Genomic DNA, 18,994 nt, shown 5'->3' on the forward strand with positions numbered 1-18,994 from the left:
CTCTGTCGCCCAGGCTGGAGTGCAGTGGCCGGATCTCAGCTCACTGCAAGCTCCGCCTCCCGGGTTCACGCCATTCTCCTGCCTCAGCCTCCCGAGTAGCTGGGACCACAGGCGCCCGCCACTTCGCCCGGCTAGTTTTTGTATTTTTTAGTAGAGACGGGGTTTCACCGTGTTAGCCAGGATGGTCTCGATCTCCTGACCTCGTGATCCGCCCGTCTCGGCCTCCCAAAGTGCTGGGATTACAGGCTTGAGCCACCGCGCCCGGCAACTTCAATTTTTTTTAGAGATATTATGCCTTGGTTTGCCTCACGTACTACTTAAAATTGGGATTTAATGGTAAATTTTCCAGCAAGAGAAGTCTCAAATGTATCCAAATTGGGAACTTTATCCAAACTTACTTAGATCAATTATTTTATCTCATTCTCTGTCAATGAACCTCTTACCACAGGGCCCTTGTTGTTCTCTGAAGCCTTATCCAGGCTTGTGTACTAGCTCTAGGAGAAAATCTTAGTAATTTTCTGGGTGAGATTTTTCTTTTTTGTTTCTTTTTTCTTTTCATTTGTTATTTTTGTAGAGACAGGGTCTTGCTATTTGGCCCAGGCTGGTCTCAAATTCCTAGCCTCAAGCAATCCTCCAGCCTTGGCCTCCCACAGTGCTGGTATTACAGGCATGAGCCACTGTGCCTGGCCAGATTTTTCATGTTTCTATGAGAATAAGAGTAAACTGGTTCTCCTAACAACTCCATATTCATAACAGCTTATTGTTTATCCTTTCAGATAATAGTTTAATAGTTAGATTTTTTCTCTCCAGACATTTTTCTCTGCTTAAATAGATACATCATCTGTTCTTTTTTTTGGTTTTTGGGTGTTTTTTTTGAGACAGAGTCTTACTCTGTTGCCTAGGCTGGAGTGCAGTGGCGTGATCTCGGCTCACTGCAAGCTCCGCCTCCCGGGTTCACGCCATTCTCTTGCCTCAGCCTCCCAAGTAGCTGGGACTACAGGCGCCGCCACCCCGCCCAGCTAATTTTTTGTATTTTTAGTAGAGATGGAGTTTCATCATGGTCTCGATCTCCTGACCTCGTAATCCACCCACTTCGGCCTCCCAAAGTGCTGGGATTACAGGTGTGAGCCACCACGCCTGGCTGATATATTGTCTTTTTTTAAAGGGATCACATAATGTAAACTGTTCTGCCTCTTTCTGTGTGTGTATGCTCAATTCCAACATAAAAACTTGTTGAACTCAATATGGAAAGCACATTCTCTGGAAGATAATATTTAAATGCACATGGTTACATTGTATACCAATGGCAGTGCTAGGCCCAAAGGTCAGACTTTATTCTTACCTAATGCTCTTTTTCCGTATCATAATACCTTTTCAACCTTGTTCCAAAGGATTCAGCCTGAAATACTCTTTGTACTCTAAACTACTATGTTGTATTTTTTGTTTGTTATTTTTTGAGATAGTCTTACTCTGTTGCCCAGGCTGGAGTGCAGTGCCATAATCATGGCTCACTGCAACCTCAACTCCCCAGGTGCAATCCAGTCTCTCACCTCAGACTCCCAAGTAGCTGGCACTACAGGCATCATGCCTGGCTAATTCTTAAATTTTTCATAGAGGCGGAGTCTTGCTATATTGCCCAGGCTTGTCCTGAACTCCTGGGCTTAAGTGATTTTCTCACCTGGGCCTCCCAAAGTGCTGGGATTACAGGCATGAGCCGCTGCACCTGGCCTTATGTTGTATTTTTTATGTAATAGATCTTCTTGGTCTATCTGTCTCTGTTTCTCTATATATAGGTATGTGTGATGTATATACATAATGATAGACACAGTAATAAAGTATACTGTATAATTGCGCTATACCTGTTTGTACTCTTTCTTTTTTTTTTTTGAGATGAAGTGTCACTCTGTTCCCCAGACTAGAGTTCTGTGGCGCGATCTCTGTCCCGGGATCTCTGTCCCGGGTTCATGCCATTCTCTTGCCTCAGGCTCCTGAGTGGCTGGGACTACAGACGCCCCGCCACCATGCTCAGCTAATTTTTTGTATTTTTTAGTAGAGACAGGGTTTAACCATGTCAGCCAGGATGGTCTCCATCTCCTGACCTCGTGATCCATCTGCCTTGGCCTCCCAAAGTGTTGGGATTATGGGCATGGGCCACCGAGCCCAGCCGTCTACTTTTTTTTTTTTTTATGAGACAGAGTTTCCCTCTTGTTGCCCAGGCTGGAGTGCTGTGGTACGATTTCGGCTCACTGCAACCTCCACTTCCCAGGTTCAAGCGATTTTCCTGCCTCAGCCTCCCAAGTCATTGGGATTACAGAGGCCCACCACCAAGCCCAGCTAATTTTTGTTATTTTTAGTAGAGATGGGGGTTTCACCATGTTGGCCCAGGGTGGTCTCAAACTCCTGACCTCAGGTGATCCACCCACCTTGGCCTCCCAAAGTGCTGCGATTAGAGGCGTGAGCCATTGTGCCCGGCTTCTTTCTTCTTTATCACATATAAGAAGCTTGAGGCTGGGTGTGGAGGCTCACGCCTGTAATCCCAGCACTTTGGGAGGCTGAGGCAGGCAGATCACCTGAGGTCAGGAGTTTGAGACCAGCCTGGCCAACATGGCGAAACCCCATCTCTACTAAAAATGCAAAAATTAGCTGGGTGTGGTGGCGTGCACCTATAGTCCCAGCTACTTGGGAGGCTAAGGCAGGAGAATCGCTTGAACCCGGGAAGCAGAGGTTGCGCTGAGCTGAGATCGTGCCAGTGCACTCTAGCCTTGGCGGCAGAGCTAGACTCCATTAAAACAAAACAAAACAAAACAAAAACCCAAAAAAAAGCCTTGAGGCCAAGGTCTGTGTATTATTATACTATTTTCTTTATGGTCTGCAGCCTAGAACCATGCATATAATAGGCTGGGTAACTGTTCAGATTTGGAAAGTACTTTGCCTGAATTTGGTGACTAAAATTAAAAAATAGATTGCCAAGTCTGTACTGCAGACATCCTCTTGGGTGTTTTACTCACATGTAAATATATTTACCTGGATAATTTCAAGTAAGAAATAAAGGTAAACTAATAATAACTAGACACATTTCAATTTAAGGTCCCTGGTAAGATTTGAATAACTATTTGTTAATTATTTAATGTGATTTGCGATTGTATTTTTTTCTATTATTAAATATATTATATTTTCCTGTGATGTAAATTAATATTTCAATTTTTTTGTCTAGGCAAGCAATGCTTCAAAAAACATATCGAAAGCAAAACAGTTGATTGAAAAAGCAAAAGCTTTACACATCAGTAGGTCAAAGGTGACTGAAGAAATAGTGATACCCTTAAGGCGCTCCTCTAGACATCAGACACTTCCTGAAAGGAAGAAATTGTCAGAAACGGAAGTAAGTATTATAAATATCTGTTGGTATAAATTCTCTCCTATTTTGCTGTTTGGAATGGGAGAAGGAAACCGTTATAAAGTTATAAAGTAGGTTTGTGTGATAGCTTGAAGTGGTAGAGACACTATCATTTTCAGTTTTACTTTAAAAGCCTTCTGCATTTTTTGTCTGCAGAATACAGTTTGAATCCTTCTTAAGTCACTCAAGATCTTTCTTTTTTTTTTTTTTTTTTTTTGAGACGGAGTCTCACGCTGTCGCCCAGGCTGGAGTGCAGTGGCCGGATCTCAGCTCACTGCAAGCTCCGCCTCCCGGGTTCACGCCATTCTCCGGCCTCAGCCTCCCGAGTAGCTGGGACTACAGGCGCTGCCACCTCGCCCGGCTATTTTTTTTGTATTTCTTAGTAGAGACGGGGTTTCACCGTGTTAGCCAGGATGGTCTCGATCTCCTGACCTCGTGATCCGCCCATCTCGGCCTCCCAAAGTGCTGGGATTACAGGCTTGAGCCACCGCGCCCGGCCAAGATCTTTCATAGGCTGAACTACCTCTTCGCTTTGTTTTTTTTTGAGATGGAGTTTCGCTCTTGTTGCCCAGGCGAGAGTGCAATGGCTGGATCTCAGCTCACTGCAAGTTCTGCCTCCTGGGTTCAAGCGATTCTCCTGCCTCAGCCTCCCGAGTAGCTGAGATTACAGGTGTGTACCACCACGCCCACACGCCCAGCCAGTTTTGTATTTTTGGTAGAGACACGGTTTTACGATGATTGGCCAAGCTGGTTTCAAACTCCTGACCTCAGTTGATCCACCTGCCTTGGCCTACCAGAGTGCCAGCCCTCTTCCCTTTCTTCAAAACAACTCTTTGCTCTAGTCACACAGAATTGTTCATTTCTCCCTCACTGGTGCAGTTTTCACAGTATTCGTTCTATTGTTATCAGCTTGAAATATACATTCCAGGTACTCTCTTCTTTTTTTTTTTTTTTTTTTTTTGAGACGGAGTCTCGCTCTGTCGCCCAGGCTGGAGTGCAGTGGCCGGATCTCAGCTCACTGCAAGCTCCGCCCCCCGGGTTCCCGCCATTCTCCTGCCTCAGCCTCCCGAGCAGCTGGGACTACAGGCGCCGCCATCTCGCCCGGCTAGTTTTTTGTATTTTTTTTAGTAGAGACGGGGTTTCACCATGTTAGCCAGGATGGTCTCGATCTCCTGACCTCGTGATCCGCCCATCTCGGCCTCCCAAAGTGCTGGGATTACAGGCTTGAGCCACCGCGCCCGGCCGGTACTCTCTTCTATGTGAGGAATTCCTACTTAAACTTTGAGATCCTGCTAATTGCCAGTACCTCCTCTTTTTAAAAAAATAGTTTAATTGAGCTATAATTCATATACATGCATTTCACCATTTAAAGTGTACAATTCAGTGACTTTTGTATAGTGACAGAGTTGGGCATCCATTACCATAGTCAATTTTAGAACATTTTCGAATTTCCCCAAAAAGAGATTCTTTTCTTCTTGTCACCCCCCAATCCCCTCATTCCACCAGCCACAACTAACTACAAATCTGCTTCTGTCTCTGTAGATTTGCCTGTTCTGGACATTTCATATAAATGATATCATATAGCACGTGGTTTTTTGTGTCTGGCTTTTATTACTTAGGATGTGTTTTCAAGATTTATGTTGTAGCCTCAGTATCTCTTTTCTTTCTGTTGCCAAATATCCCATTCATCACCTGATGTATATTTGGGTTGTTTTCCCTTTTTGGCTATTCTGAACATTTTACCACCTTCTCTTCAAAGCTGTGCTTGTATTCGAGAGTCTTCTGGTTGAATATATAAAAAGAAAAAAAAAAAAACAAAAAAAATAAAATAATGGGCCGGGCACAGTGGCTCACGCCTGCAATCCCAGCACTTGAGTGGCCGAGGCAGGAGGATTACGAGGTCAGGAGTTTGAGACCAGCCTGACGAACATGGTGAAACCCCCGTCTCTACTAAAAATACAAACGTTAGCCGGGCGTGATGGCGTGAGCCTGTAATCCCAGCTACTCAGGAGGCTGAGTCAGGAGAATCACTTGAACCCGGGAGGCAGAGGTTGCAGTGAGCCTAGATTGTGCCACTGCACTCCAGCATAGGCAACAGAGCAAGACTCTCAAAGAAAAATTAAAAATTGGCTGGGCATGGTGGCTCACGCCTGTAATCCCAGCATTTTGGGAGGCTGAGGCGGGTGGATCACAAGGTCAGGAGTTCAAGACCAGCCTGGCCAATATACTGAAATCCCATCTCTACTAAAAATACAAAAATTAGCTGGGTGTGTTGGCAGGCACTTGTACGCCTGTAGTCCCAGCTACTCTGGAGGCTGAGGCAGGAGAACCACTTGAACCTGGGAAGCGGAGGTTGCAGTGAGTGGAGACCACACCATTGCATTCTAGCCTGGGTGACAGAGTGAGACTCTGTCTCAAAATAATAAATAAATAAAAATAAATAAAATAAAATAATGAAAATAATGAATGTGCTTGCTGATGCCTTCAAGACAAATAGTTTCTTTCCTGATCTGTACTTTTGTATTTTTTTGTATGTTGATGGTGCACTCACCATGCTGTATTATAACTAGTTAAACTATCTGCCCATGGACTAGCTCTCCCTCTCTTCCCTGCATTCAGATGTAACATTTCATGCCAATTCTTGAGTTTTGTCTGTGTATTCCTAATTTCTTCTATGTTGCCTCACACATGGTAAGTGCCCGGTAAATCTATGCTGATGACAGGAAAATAATAGACTTCATTCTAATGTATTTCTAGGGTGTACAGTTCCAACAGGGCTATAACCAGACTTTTTATAGCTTGGTCATATTAACTGTTTTATTTGGAATACAGTCTATTAGTTGCTTTTTAAAAAATTTCTGCATATGAATACCAGGGCATATGTTAGTTGCCTTTTTTTTTTTTTTTTTTTTAAAATGGAGTTTTGCTCTTGTTGCTCAGGCTAGAGTTAATGGCGCGATCTCGGCTCACTGCAACCTCTGCCTCCTGGGTTCAAGTGATTCTCCTGCCTCAGCCTCCCGAGTAGCTGGGATTACAGGCATGTGCTGTCATGCCCGGCTAATTTTCTATTTTTAGTAGAGACGAGGTTTCTCCATGTTTCTCAGGCTGGTCTTGAACTCCCGACCTCAGGTGATCTGCCCGCCTCAGCCTCCCAAAGTGCTGGAATTGCAGGCATGTGCCACCATGCCCAACCTTAGTTGCTTTTTCAAAAAAGAAAGCCTTGTTGGGCCTGGCGGCTCACACCTGTAATCCCAGCACTTTGGGAGGCCAAGGTGGGAGGATTGCCAGAGTCCAGGAGTTCGAGATCAGCCTGGTCAACATAGGGAGACCCTGGCTTTACAAAATATACAAAAATTAGCCAGGCTAGTGGTGTGCGCCTGTAGTCCTGGCTTCTTGGGTGGATGAGGTGGGAGAATGGCTTGAGGTCGGGAGGTTGAGGCTGCAGTGAGCCATGATCATGTTATTGCACTCTACCCTGGGTGGCAGAGTGAGACCCTGTCTCAATTAAAAAAAAAACATGAGTCACACCTGTAATCCCAGCGCTTTGGGAGACTGAGACTGGCAGATCATGAGATGAGGAGATGGAGACCATCTTGGCTAACACGGTGAAACCCCATCTCTACTAAAAATACAAAAAATTAGTGAGGCGTGGTGGTGAGTGCCTGTCATCCCAGCTGCTCGGGAGGCTGAGGCAGGAGAATGGCGTGAACCTGGGAGGCAGAGCTTGCAGTGAGCTGAGATCTCGCCACTGCACTCCAGCCTGGGCAACAGAGTGAGACTCTATCTCAAAAAGAAAACAAAAAACAAACATGAGGCCAGGCGCAGTGGCTCACTCCTGTAATCCCAGCACTTTGGGAGGCCAAGGTGGACGGATCACCTGAGGTGAGGAGTTTGAGTCCAGCCTGGCCAACATGGCGAAACCCCATCTCTACTAAAAATACAAAAATTAGCCGGGTGTGGTGGCGTGTACCTCTCATCCCAGCTACTCGGGAGGCTGAGGCAGGAGAATCGCTTGAACCTGGGAGGCAGAGGTTGCAGTGAGCCAAGATTGTGCCACTGCACTCCAGCCTGGGCAACAGAGACTCCAACTCAGAAGAAAAAGAATAAAAATAAAAAAGAAAGCCTATGGTCATAATAAACACACCCTGATATCATATAAGCTTGTATGATGTAAGCATGGACTCCTGCTATTCTATCATGTGTTTTCTGTTTCAATCAGATAATATCTGATGGGAGGTGTATGGAGCTGCTAATTATGTTTTGTATAATTTCTATCACTGTGATTCTTTTGAAATTTCAATGATATTATATGATTTAATTACATTTTTTTCTCCTATTTTGTCTTAGGATTCTGTTATAATAATAGATTCAAGTCCTACTGCTTTAAAGCATCCAGAGAAAACTCAGAAGAAACTTCAGTGTTTGAATGATGTGCTAGGAAAGAAACTTAACACATCCACTAAAAATGTACCTGGTAATCAGATTTAATAACATTTATGATGTTTATGATGTATATTAGAACGTTTTGGGGTTTTTGTTTTGTTTTTGTGTTTTGGGGTATTATTCTGAATGTGCTGATGATTGAAATTTAGTATCTTGTATAAAATTTTACCTGTATTATATTTCTATTTAGTAAGTAAAGTTATGATATAGTGAAGAGTTTTTCTTTTTTCTTTTTCTTTTTTTTTTGGTGACAGAGTCTTGCTCTACTAAAAGGCAAAAAATTAGCCGGGTGTGGTGGTGTGTACTTGTAGTTCCAGCTACTCAGGAGGCTGAGGCACGAGAATTGCTTGAGCCCTGGAGGCGGAGGTTGCAGAGAGCCAAGATCGTGGCACTGCACTCCAGCTTGGGTTACAGAGTGAGACTCCTTCTCAAAAAAAAAAAAAAAAAAGAAAGTAGCTAAAGGTGGAGATGGTAAACATTGATACTAACCTAAGTATTTGTTTTTCTAAGGAAAAATGAAAGTCGCTCCTTTATTTCTTGCCAGAAAAGCACAAAAAGCAGCTGATCCTGTCCCTGGTTTTGATGAAAACAGGTCAGTCCAATACAGATTTTTAAATGCCAAAATATTTTATGGAATGTATTTGTATTGATTCGTTTACTTTGATGAGAAAGCATGTGAATTATCATTTGAAGCTCTAGTAAGTCCAGTTTCAAAGTTGAAAATATTGACAATGCTGCCACTGCTATTTGAATGTCTTGTTTTTTTGCAAATGCTTTGGCCATCGCTAGGCAAAACAGAATAATAAGCAAACCAAAAATACAAAAAGCTGATAATAAATTTTATTCAGTAAATATTTAAATACCTACTAGTATGTACCAGGCACTGTTTTTGGTATCAGAGATATTATGGGGATAAGACAGGACATATTTCCTGTCCTCATGTGACTTAAGTGGAGATGGAAGATAGTCTATGATTAAACATTCATTGGGCCAACAAATGAAAAATTGCAGTTGTGCTAAGGAGAGGTATAATTCGTATTGAGGAGGTTTGGTCTGGTTAAAGAAGGCTTCACTGAGGAAATGACGTCTGAACTGAAATCTGAAGGATGAGCAGGAGTTCATCAGGAGGAGGAACTGTGTTTCAGCCAGAGAGAATTGTCCGTGTAAAGCCCCTGTAGCTGGAAGGCGCTTGCTAAATAACCAAAAGCTGATAGAATGCTAGTGTGACTGGAGCACAGAGAGCAAGGGTGAGAGGTGGGTGCTAGCCAACTTAGGACCTTGGAGACCTTGCTAAGGGATTTTAACATTATGTTAAGAGCAAATAAGAAGCAGCCAAAGGGTTTTAAACTTAAATATGGACATAAACAGATTTGGATTTTGGAAGTTTAATCAGCCTGCTGGATAAAGAATAGAATGGAAGAGGGGTTAGAGTGCATGTAGGAGTCCAGGTATTGTGAGATGATGGAGATAAGGACTAGGTTGTTGGGGATGACATGCAAAAAGATTTTCGGAGATGAATTAAAAATCTCTTGATGATTAATGAGATTTGTGGGGGTGAGGGTATGGGAGAGGAAGGTATATAGGATGACATGTAAGTTCTAGTTTATGTGCCTGGGTGGCATGATGGAAGATCAGGTCTAGGAGCAATGTGAGTTCAGATTATCTTTGTTTTCTGTTTCAGTTTTACTGAGATATAATTATATATTGTTAAGAACATGCATCTTTTTTTTTTTTTTTTTTTTAGACGGAGTCTCGCTCTTTTGCCCAGGCTGGAGTGCAGTGGCGCGATCTCCGCTCACTGCAAGCTCTGCCGCCTCCCGGGTTCACGCCATTCTCCTGCCTCAGCCTCCCTAGAAGCTGGGACTACAGGCGCCCGCCACCACGCCCGGCTAATTTTTTTGTATTTTTAGTAGAGATGGAGCTTCACTGTGTTCGCCAGGATGGTCTCAATCTCCTGACCTCGTGATCTGCCTGCCTCGGCCTCCCAAAGTGCTGGGATTACAGGCATGAGCCACCACGCCCAGCACACGCATCTTAAGTATGCAGTTTTGACAAGTCCATCTCATCAAGAAATAACAATCTTCCTTTTAACTCAGAAAGATTTTGTGTCCTTTTTCCTATTATCTCCACCACCACCATCACAAGATTACCAAAATTTTCTGATTTCTATTTTCATCAATTAGTTTGATTTCTATTACCATAGATTAATTTTGTCTATTCTAGAACATCAGATAAACTTCATGTGTATATTCTTTTGTGTCTGGCTGCTTTTGCATAGTATACACACCCACAAACACGTGCACACATACATGTTTTTAAATCAACTTCATTCAGATATATTGTCCATATAATAATATGTGCCCATTTTAAGTAAACAGTTTGAGTTTTTTGTTTTGTTTTGTTTGTTTTTTTGAGACGGAGTCTCACTCTGTTGCCGGGCTGGAGTGCAGTGGCGTGATCTCGGCTCACTGCAGCCTCTGCCTCCTGGGTTCAAGCAATTCTCCTGCCTTAGCCTCCCGAGTAGCTGGGACTATAGGCGCACACCACCACGCCAAGCTAATTTTTGTATTTTTAGTAGAGATGGGGTTTCACCATGTTGGCCAGGATGGTCTTGATCTCTTGACCTTGTGATCTGCCTGCCTTGGCCTCCCAAAGTGCTGGAATTATAGGCGTGAGCCACTGCGCCCGGCCAACAGTTCGAGTTTTATTTTCTATTTTTTTTTTTTTTTTAGACGGAGTTTTGCTCTTATCACCCAGGCTAGAGTGCAATGGTATAATCTCGGCTCACCCCAACCTCCACCTCCCAAGTTCAAGTGATTCTCCTGCCTCAGCCTCCTGAGTAACTGGGATTACAGGCATGCGCCATCATTCCTGGCTAATTTTGTATTTTTGGTAGAGATGGTGTTTCTCCATGTTGATCAGGCTGGTCTTGAACTCTCGACCTCGGGTGATCTGCCTGCCTCGGCCTCCCAAAGTGCTGGAATTACAGGCATGAGCCACTGTGCCCAGCCCACAGTTTGAGTTTTAACAAATGTGCATATCTGTAATTACCTCCGCAATACAAATATAGAACATTTTCATCACTCTCAAAAAAATCTTCTTGTGCCTCATGGCAGTTAATTTCTGCCCAATCCCATGTAATCTCTTATCTGCTTTCTGTTGATATAGACTAGTTTGCCTTTTCTAGACTCTCGTATAAATGAAATCCTGCAGTAGGTATACTTTTGTCTCTACCTTCTTTCCGGCAAGGTAGCATATCGGTTGTCTGTTCTTTTTTATTGTTCAATAGTACTCATTATATGAATATGCTACCATATATATATAATATATATATATAGAGAGAGAGACAAAGAGAGAGAGAGAGAGAGACAGAGATGGAGTCTTGTACTGTTGCCCAGGCTGGAGTGCAGTGGTGTGATCTTCACTCACTGTAACCTCTGCTTCCTGGGTTCAAGTGATTCTCCTGCCTCAGCCTCCCAAGTAGCTGGGATTACAGGCATCTGCCACCACGCCCAGCTAATTTTTTGTATTTTTAGTAGAAACAGGGTTTCACTATGTTGGCCTGGCTGGTCTTGAACTCCTGACCTCGTGATCCGCCTGCCTCGGCCTCCCAAAGTGCTGAGATTACAGGTGTGAGCCACTGTACCCGGCCTACTGCAATATTTTTTATTTATTCTTTATTAATGGGCATTTGGGTTATTTCTAGTATTTGACTATTATTAAATAGACTGCTATGAACATTCTTATCCACATGTATGGACAAGTGTTCTCATTTCTCTTGGGTCAATACCTATAAGTGGAATTGCTCTGTCATTAGGGAGGTCCATGTTTAACATTATAAGAGCCTGGCAAACTGTTGTCCCAACTGGTTGTTCGGTTTTACAGTCCCACCAGCAATGTATAAGCGTTCTAGTAGCTGCCCATCTTTGCCAACACTGGGCATTATCTGACTTTTTTTTTTTTTTTGAGACAGAGTCTCACTCTCATCCCCAGACTGGAGTGTAGTGGTGCAATTACAGCTTACTGCAGCCATGACCTCTCAGGGTCAGGTGATCCTTCCTCCCACCTCAGCCTCCCAAGTAGCTGGGACTACAGGCATGTGCCACCATGCCCAGCTAATCTTTTTGTTTGTTTGTTTTTTGAGACAGAGTCTCGCTTTGTCGCCCAAGCTGGAGTGCAGTGGCACGATCTCGGCTCACTGCAAGCTCTGCCTCCCGGGTTCATGCCATTCTCCTGCCTCAGCCTCCCGGGTAGCTGGCACTATAGGCGCCCACCACCACGCCTCGCTAATTTTTTGGTACTTTTTTTAGTAGAGATGGGATTTCACTATGTTAGCCAGGATGGTCTCGATCTCCTGACCTCGTGATCTGCCCATCTCGGCCTCCCAATGTGCTGGGATTACAGGCGTGAGCCACTGCGCCTGGCAACCCAGCTAATTTTTTGTATTTTTTTTTCTTTGGTAGAGACAGGATTTTGCCATGTTGCCCAGGCTGGTCTCAAACTCTTGGATTCAGGTGATCCACCCACCTTGGCCTCCCAAAGTATTGGGATTACAGGCATAAGCCACAATGCACAGTCAATTCTATCAATTCAAAGTGTATATTTCGGTGAGCTTTGTCAGTTGTTCACACAGTGAAACCACCATAATCAAGATACCAAGTTATTTCCGTTACTTGCCTCAGACTTGTCATGCTCTTTTTGTAGTCCATTCTCTAAGTGGACCCAACCCAGGCAAACGCCAGTCTCTTTTCTTTATACTAATCTATATTTTCTAGAATTTTATATTAGTGAAATCATATAGCATATGCTCTTTTGTGTCTGGCTTCTTGTAGTTGGCATGATGATTTTGAGATTTATTCACGTTATCAAATATATCATTAGTTTTCTTTTTCTTTTCTTTCTTTCTTTCTTTTTTTTTTTTTGATACCAAGTCTCACTCTGTCGCCCAGGCTGGAGTACAGTGGCATGATCTTTGCTCACTGCAATCTCCGCCTTCCGGGTTCAGGTGATTCTTGTGCATCAGCCTCCTGACTAGCTGGGATTACAGGTGCCTGCCACCATGCTTGGCTAACTTTTGTATTTTTAGTGGAGACGGGGTTTCACCATGTTGACCAGACTGGTCTCGAATTCCTGACCTCCAGTGATCTGCCTGCCTCGGCCTCCCAAAGTGCTGGGATTACAGGTGTGAACCGCCGTGCCTGGCTAAATTTTTGCTCAGTAGTATTCATTGTATGGATATACCATAAAGAACCTAGAATAGATAAGATAATCTTGAAAAAGAAGAAAAATTTGAAGGCCTCTACACTACCTGATTTCAAGACATTGAACAAACCTACAGTAATAGAAGTGTGTTGTATTGGTATAAAAACAGAAAAATACCAGCCTGAGCAGCATTGTGGGACTCCATCTCTATAAAAAAAAATAAAAAACTAGCTAGGCATGGTGGTGTATGCCTATAGGCGCAGCTACTTGGGAGACTGAGACAGGAGGTGCACATGAGCCTGGGAGGTCATGGCTGCAGTGAGCTGTTATCACGCCACTGTACTCCAGCTTGGGTAACAGAGCTAGACCCGGTCGTTAAAAAAAAATTTTTTTTTTTGCTCTTCAAAATTTGAAAATATATAATAAATTTTTGTTTTATTAGCCCTGTAGAACACTTGAAGTTATTCTTCCTATCTAGCTATACTTTTATATCTGTTAACCAACCTCTGGCTACGTCTCCCTCTCCCCTCCCCTCTGCTACCTCTATTAACCACTATTCTACTCTCTACTTCTATGAGATTTTTTTCTTTTCTTTCTTTCTTTTTTTTTTGAGACAGCAACTTGCTCTGTTGCCCAGGCTGGAGTGCAGTGGTGCGCTCACAGTTCACTGCAGCCTCGACCTCCTGGGTTCAAGTGATCCTTCCATCTCAGCCTCCCAAATAGCTGGAACCACAGATGTGCACCACCGTGTCCAGCTAATTGTTTTCTTGGTAGACACAAGTTGTTGCTATGTTACCCAGGCTAAGGTTAACTTTTTTAGCTTCCACATAGGAGTGAGAATATGGGGTATTTATCTTTCTGTGTTCTGCTTATTTCACTTATCATAACATCCTCCATGCTCTAAGACATCTCTTACTAGAGGTCCTGGATAGTTCAATTAGGAAAGAAGAATATATTAAAGGACATAAAGGTTTGGAAAGGGAGAAGTAAAACTATCCTTATTTGCAAATGATGTATTAAAAAATCATTATTTAAAAAATATATATTAAAAAATTCTGGGCCGGGCATGGTGGCTCATGCCTATAATCCCAGCACTTTGGGAGGCCGAGGTGGGTAGATCACAAGGTCAGGAGATTGAGACTATCCTGGCTAACACAGTGAAACCCCGTCTCTACTAAAAATACAAAAAATTATCTGGGCGTGGTGGCAGGCGCCTGTAGTCCTGGCTACTCAGGAGGCTGAGGCAGGAGAATGGCGTGGACCCGGGAGGCGGAGCTTGCAGTGAGCCGAGATCACACCACTGCACTGCAGCCTGGGCGACAGAGCGAGACTCTGTCTCAAAAAAAAAAAAAAAAAAAAAAAAAAATTCCTAAGCGTAGGCCAGGCAGAGTGGCTCACGCCTATAATCCCAACACTCTGGGAGGAGGAAGTGGGCAGATTGCTTGAGACCAGGAGGTCAAGGGTCAAGACAGGAGGACTGCTTTGGAGTGCAATGGCACCATCTTGGCTCACTGCAACCTCCACCTCCCAGGTTCAAGCGATTTTTGTGCCTTAGCCTCCCGAGTAGCTGGGATTACAGGTATCCTCCACCGGTATGGAGGATTGGCTAATTTTTGTATTTTTAGTAGAGACAGGGTTTTGCCATGTTGGCCAGGCTGTCTCAAACTCCTGGTCTCAAGTTATCTGCTCACCTCAGCCTCCTAAAGTGCTGGGATTACAGGCATGAGCCACCTTGCCTGGCCTCTTTTGTTTTTTTAAAAATAGAGACTAGATCTTACTATTTTGCCCAGGCTGGTCTTGAACTCCTGGCTGGGGTTACAAATGTGAGCCACCATACCTGGCCAAATGCCAAAATCTTGTTTCTCATCAAACCTTCAATTATGAGCCTTAATGTTGACGAATTCCAATGGAATTAACCACATGATGATGGTTTCCAAATGGTGATTCTCCACTGCAGTCATTCTTTCTTTCTTTGTTAATTGGCTGCTATAAGGAAGAGCTTTTTTATCTCCTTAGTTTATTTACTTATCTTTTCATTTTTATTTTATTTAGTGGATTATAACCCATTCATATTACTTATTTTGATGCTCAAATTGTTTTTAATTTGGCCAGTGTGAGCTCTTCAGCTTGGTTTCTGTGTCCCTTTGATAAGTCCTCATAATTTATGGAGCATTTCTTAATTTCTCGAACAGGAAGATATTCTAGGCTTCTGTTTTACTTGCCCTGTCTCAGCTCTGCAGTAAGCCATTTCTCTACGGACCCCTGGTTCCTTTTTGTGGAGGATGGTAATTAGAGATGAAGGTCTAGGTGTTCATTAAATTCATTGCTCCTGATGTGGCAGTGCTTCTAGGCCTTTTCAGTAGGTAAAGTTAGGATATTGTGTTTGTCTGTTTTGCATTCCCATAAACGAATACCTAAGACTGGGTAATTTATAGAGAAAAGAGGTTTATTTGGCTCACAGCTCTATAGGTTGTGCAAGCATGGCACCAGCATCGGCTCGGCTGTTGGTGAGGCCTCAGGAATCTTTAACTCATGGCAGAAGGTGAAGGGAGAGCAGGCCTGTTACATGGCCAGAGAAGTAGCAAGAGAGAGGAGGAGGTGCCAGCCTTTTTTAAACAACCATCTCTCGGGTGAGCTAATAGATTGAGAACTTACTCATTACTGTGAGGACAGCACCAAGCCGTTCATGAGGGATCTGTCCCTGTGACCCCAAACACCTAGGCCTGCCTCCAACATTGGAGGTTGTTTTTTTTGTTTTGTTTTTGTTTTTGTTTTTTTGAGATGGAATCTCCCTCTCTTGCCCAGGCTGGAATGCCATCTCGACTCACTGCAACCTCCGCCTCCTGGGTTAAAGCGATTCTCCCTGCCTCAGCCTCCCGAGTAGCTGGGATTACAGGCACCTGCCACCACAGCCAACTTATTTTTGTATTTTTAGTAGAGATGGGGTTTCGCCACGTTGGCCAGGCTGGTCTTGAACTCCTGACCTCAGGTGATCTGTCCACCTCAGCCTCCCAAAGTTCTGGGATTACAGGCGTGAGCCACTGCACCTGGTTTGTATTTCAGTATGAGATTTGGAGGGGACACACATCCAAACCATACCAGATATATACGTATGTATATGTGTACACACACACAAACATTTAAAACTATTTCTATGTGTGTAACATATGTATATGCATGTAATATATATGTAACATGATACATCATATATAACATATATATTTTATATTAGTACCTTGTACCCCTCTCCTTAACACCTACCTTCTGCTATAGGGACATACTAATTTAACTACAAGTATACCCATCTTTTCCTCCTTCCCTCCAATTAACAGTGAAAAAGAAGGCCGGGCGCGGTGGCTCAAGCCTGTAATCCCAGCACTTTGGGAGGCCGAGGCGGGCGGATCACGAGGTCAGGAGATCGAGACCATCCTGGCTAACCCAGTGAAACCCCGTCTCTACTAAAAAAATACAAAAAAAAGAAAACTAGGCGGGCGAGGTGGCGGGCGCCTGTAGTCCCAGCTACTCGGGAGGTTGAGGCAGGAGAATGGCGTGAACCCGGGAGGCGGAGCTTGCAGTGAGCTGAGATCCGGCCACTGCACTCCAGTCTGGGCGACAGAGCGAGACTCCGTCTCAAAAAAAAAAAAAAAAAAAAACAGTAAAAAAGAAAAGAGATATCTCATTCAATATCTGTCTGGCTTCATAGCTTATTTTCCCTTCATTTCACTCAAAGAGGAAAGGAAAACAAATACAGAAAAAGTTTTTGTAGCCTCTTTTGAATTACCAGCCCAAACATCTAATTGCGAGTCTTGTTCTTTCTACGGGCAAGCTAGGAGGGACATATAAGCTGTGACACACCATCTTCAACCACTCCAACCTCCCATTCTCCCCACCCTTTTGTCTTTGTCCGTCTTCTACCACTGTAGTCAGCCTTCCTATGATTTGCAATCTGAAGATAAACTGGGCAAAACTGAGACAATAATAAGGACCCTACTTTTCCTGCTGTTACATTGGTAACAATATTGCATCAGAAGTTCTTGTATTAACTTTTTGATATATGACAGTGATTTTTTTTTTTCTGATTGTTTAGCAAGAAAACAAAAGACAAGAGGGAGAAAACTCACCTACCACCCAAAGATAGCCCCCATTAACATTTTGGTGGATGTCCTTTAAGTCACTTTTTTCTATACATACTTATTTTTATTTAATTTCTTTTTTTTTTTTTTTTTTGAGACGGAGTCTCGCTCTGTCGCCCAGGCTGGAGTGTAGTGGCCGGATGTCAGCTCACTGTAAGCTCCACCTCCCGGGTTTACACCATTCTCCTGCCTTAGCCTCCCGAGTAGCTGGGACTACAGGCGCCCGCCACCTCGCCCAGCTATTTTTTTGTATTTTTTAGTAGAGACGGGGTTTCACCGTGTTAGACAAGATGGTCTCGATCTCCTGACCTTGTGATCCCCCCGTCTTGGCCTCCCAAAGTTCTGGGATTACAGACTTGAGCCACCGTGCCCGGCCTTAATTTCTTTTTTTTTTTTTTTGAGACGGAGTCTTGCTCTGTCGCCCGGGCTGGAGTGCAGTGGCCGGATCTCAGCTCACTGCAAGCTCCGCCTCCCAGGTTTACGCCATTCTCCTGCCTCAGCCTCCCGTGTAGCTGGGAGTACAGGCTCCTGCCACCTTGCCCAGCTAGTTTTTTGTATTTTTTAGTAGAGACAGGGTTTCACCGTGTTAGCCAGGATGGTCTCGATCTCCTGACCTCGTGATCCGCCTGTCTCGGCCTCCCAAAGTGCTGGGATTACAGGCTTGAGCCACCTCGCCCGGCCTCGGCCTTAATTTCGTAACATGGGTAGACTTTCATTTTTTTTCTTTGTTTTTTTGAGACGGAGTCTCGCTCTGTCACCCAGGCTGGAGTACAGTGGCCGGATCTCAGCTCACTGCAAGCTCCGCCTCCCGGGTTTACGCCATTCTCCTGCCTCAGCCTCCGGAGTAGCTGGAACTACAGGCGCCCGCCACCTCGCTCGGCTATTTTTTTGTATTTTTTGGTAGAGACGGGGTCTCACCATGTTAGCCAGGATGGTTTCGATCTCCTGACCTCGTGATCCGCCCGTCTCGGCCTCCCAAAGTGCTGGGATTACAGGCTTGAGCCACCGCGCCCGGCCTGACTTTCATTTTTGTGATAAGCAAAAAAGAATTTGACCAGCTAATATTTTAGGTAATTTTATTACCTAAATGTATTAATTAAATTTAATAAAATTAATATTTGTCAATATTTTATATAAATTCTAAAACGTAAAAATTTAATATAATTATATATAAATTATATGAATTATTTATATAATTATATTTTATACATAAAGCTAACATTTAAATATTTTTTTATTTTTTATTTATTTTTTTTTTTTGAGACGGAGTCTCGCTTTGTCGCCCAGGTTGGAGTGCAGTGGCCGGATCTCAGCTCACTGCAAGCTCCGCCTCCTGGGTTTAGGCCATTCTCCTGCCTCAGCCTCCCGAGTAGCTGGGACTACAGGCGCCCGCCACCTCGCCCGGCTAGTTTTTTGTATTTTTTAGTAGAGACGGGGTTTCACTGTGTTAGCCAGGATGATCTCGATCTCCTGACCTCGTGATCCGCCCGTCTCGGCCTCCCAAAGTGCTGGGATTACAGGCTTGAGCCACCGCGCCCGGCCACATTTAAATATTTTATATAAAATTACCTAATATATATTTTATATTTAGGTAAATGTATTACCTAAAATATTAATTTATTGACTTTAATACATCTTATTAATTTAATTTAATTTAATTTTTTTTTTTTTTGAAATGGAGTCTCCCTCTTTCACCCAGGCTGGAGTGAAGTGGTATGATCTTGGCTCCCTGCAACCTCTGCCCCCGGGTTTAAGCCATTCTCCTGCCTCAGCATCCTGAGTAGGTGGGATTACAGGCACCCACCACCATGCCCAGCTAATT

At 43.7% G+C, this 18,994-nt stretch overlaps 1 protein-coding gene across 1 annotated transcript in view; it reads left to right on the forward strand.

Annotated features, from left to right (window-relative positions):
• ATAD5 (ATPase family, AAA domain containing 5) overlaps positions 1-18,994 on the forward strand; it is a 68,397-nt gene that overhangs the window by 7,430 nt on the left and 41,973 nt on the right. The window contains exons 4-6 of the mRNA XM_025362490.1: positions 3,215-3,379; positions 7,742-7,868; positions 8,348-8,429. Coding sequence (XP_025218275.1) covers positions 3,215-3,379; positions 7,742-7,868; positions 8,348-8,429 — 374 coding nt within the window. The remainder of the gene's footprint in view (positions 1-3,214; positions 3,380-7,741; positions 7,869-8,347; positions 8,430-18,994) is intronic.

Source organism: Theropithecus gelada, chromosome 16 (genome assembly GCF_003255815.1).
Source record: "Theropithecus gelada isolate Dixy chromosome 16, Tgel_1.0, whole genome shotgun sequence".
Taxonomy (NCBI): Eukaryota; Metazoa; Chordata; class Mammalia; order Primates; family Cercopithecidae; genus Theropithecus; species Theropithecus gelada.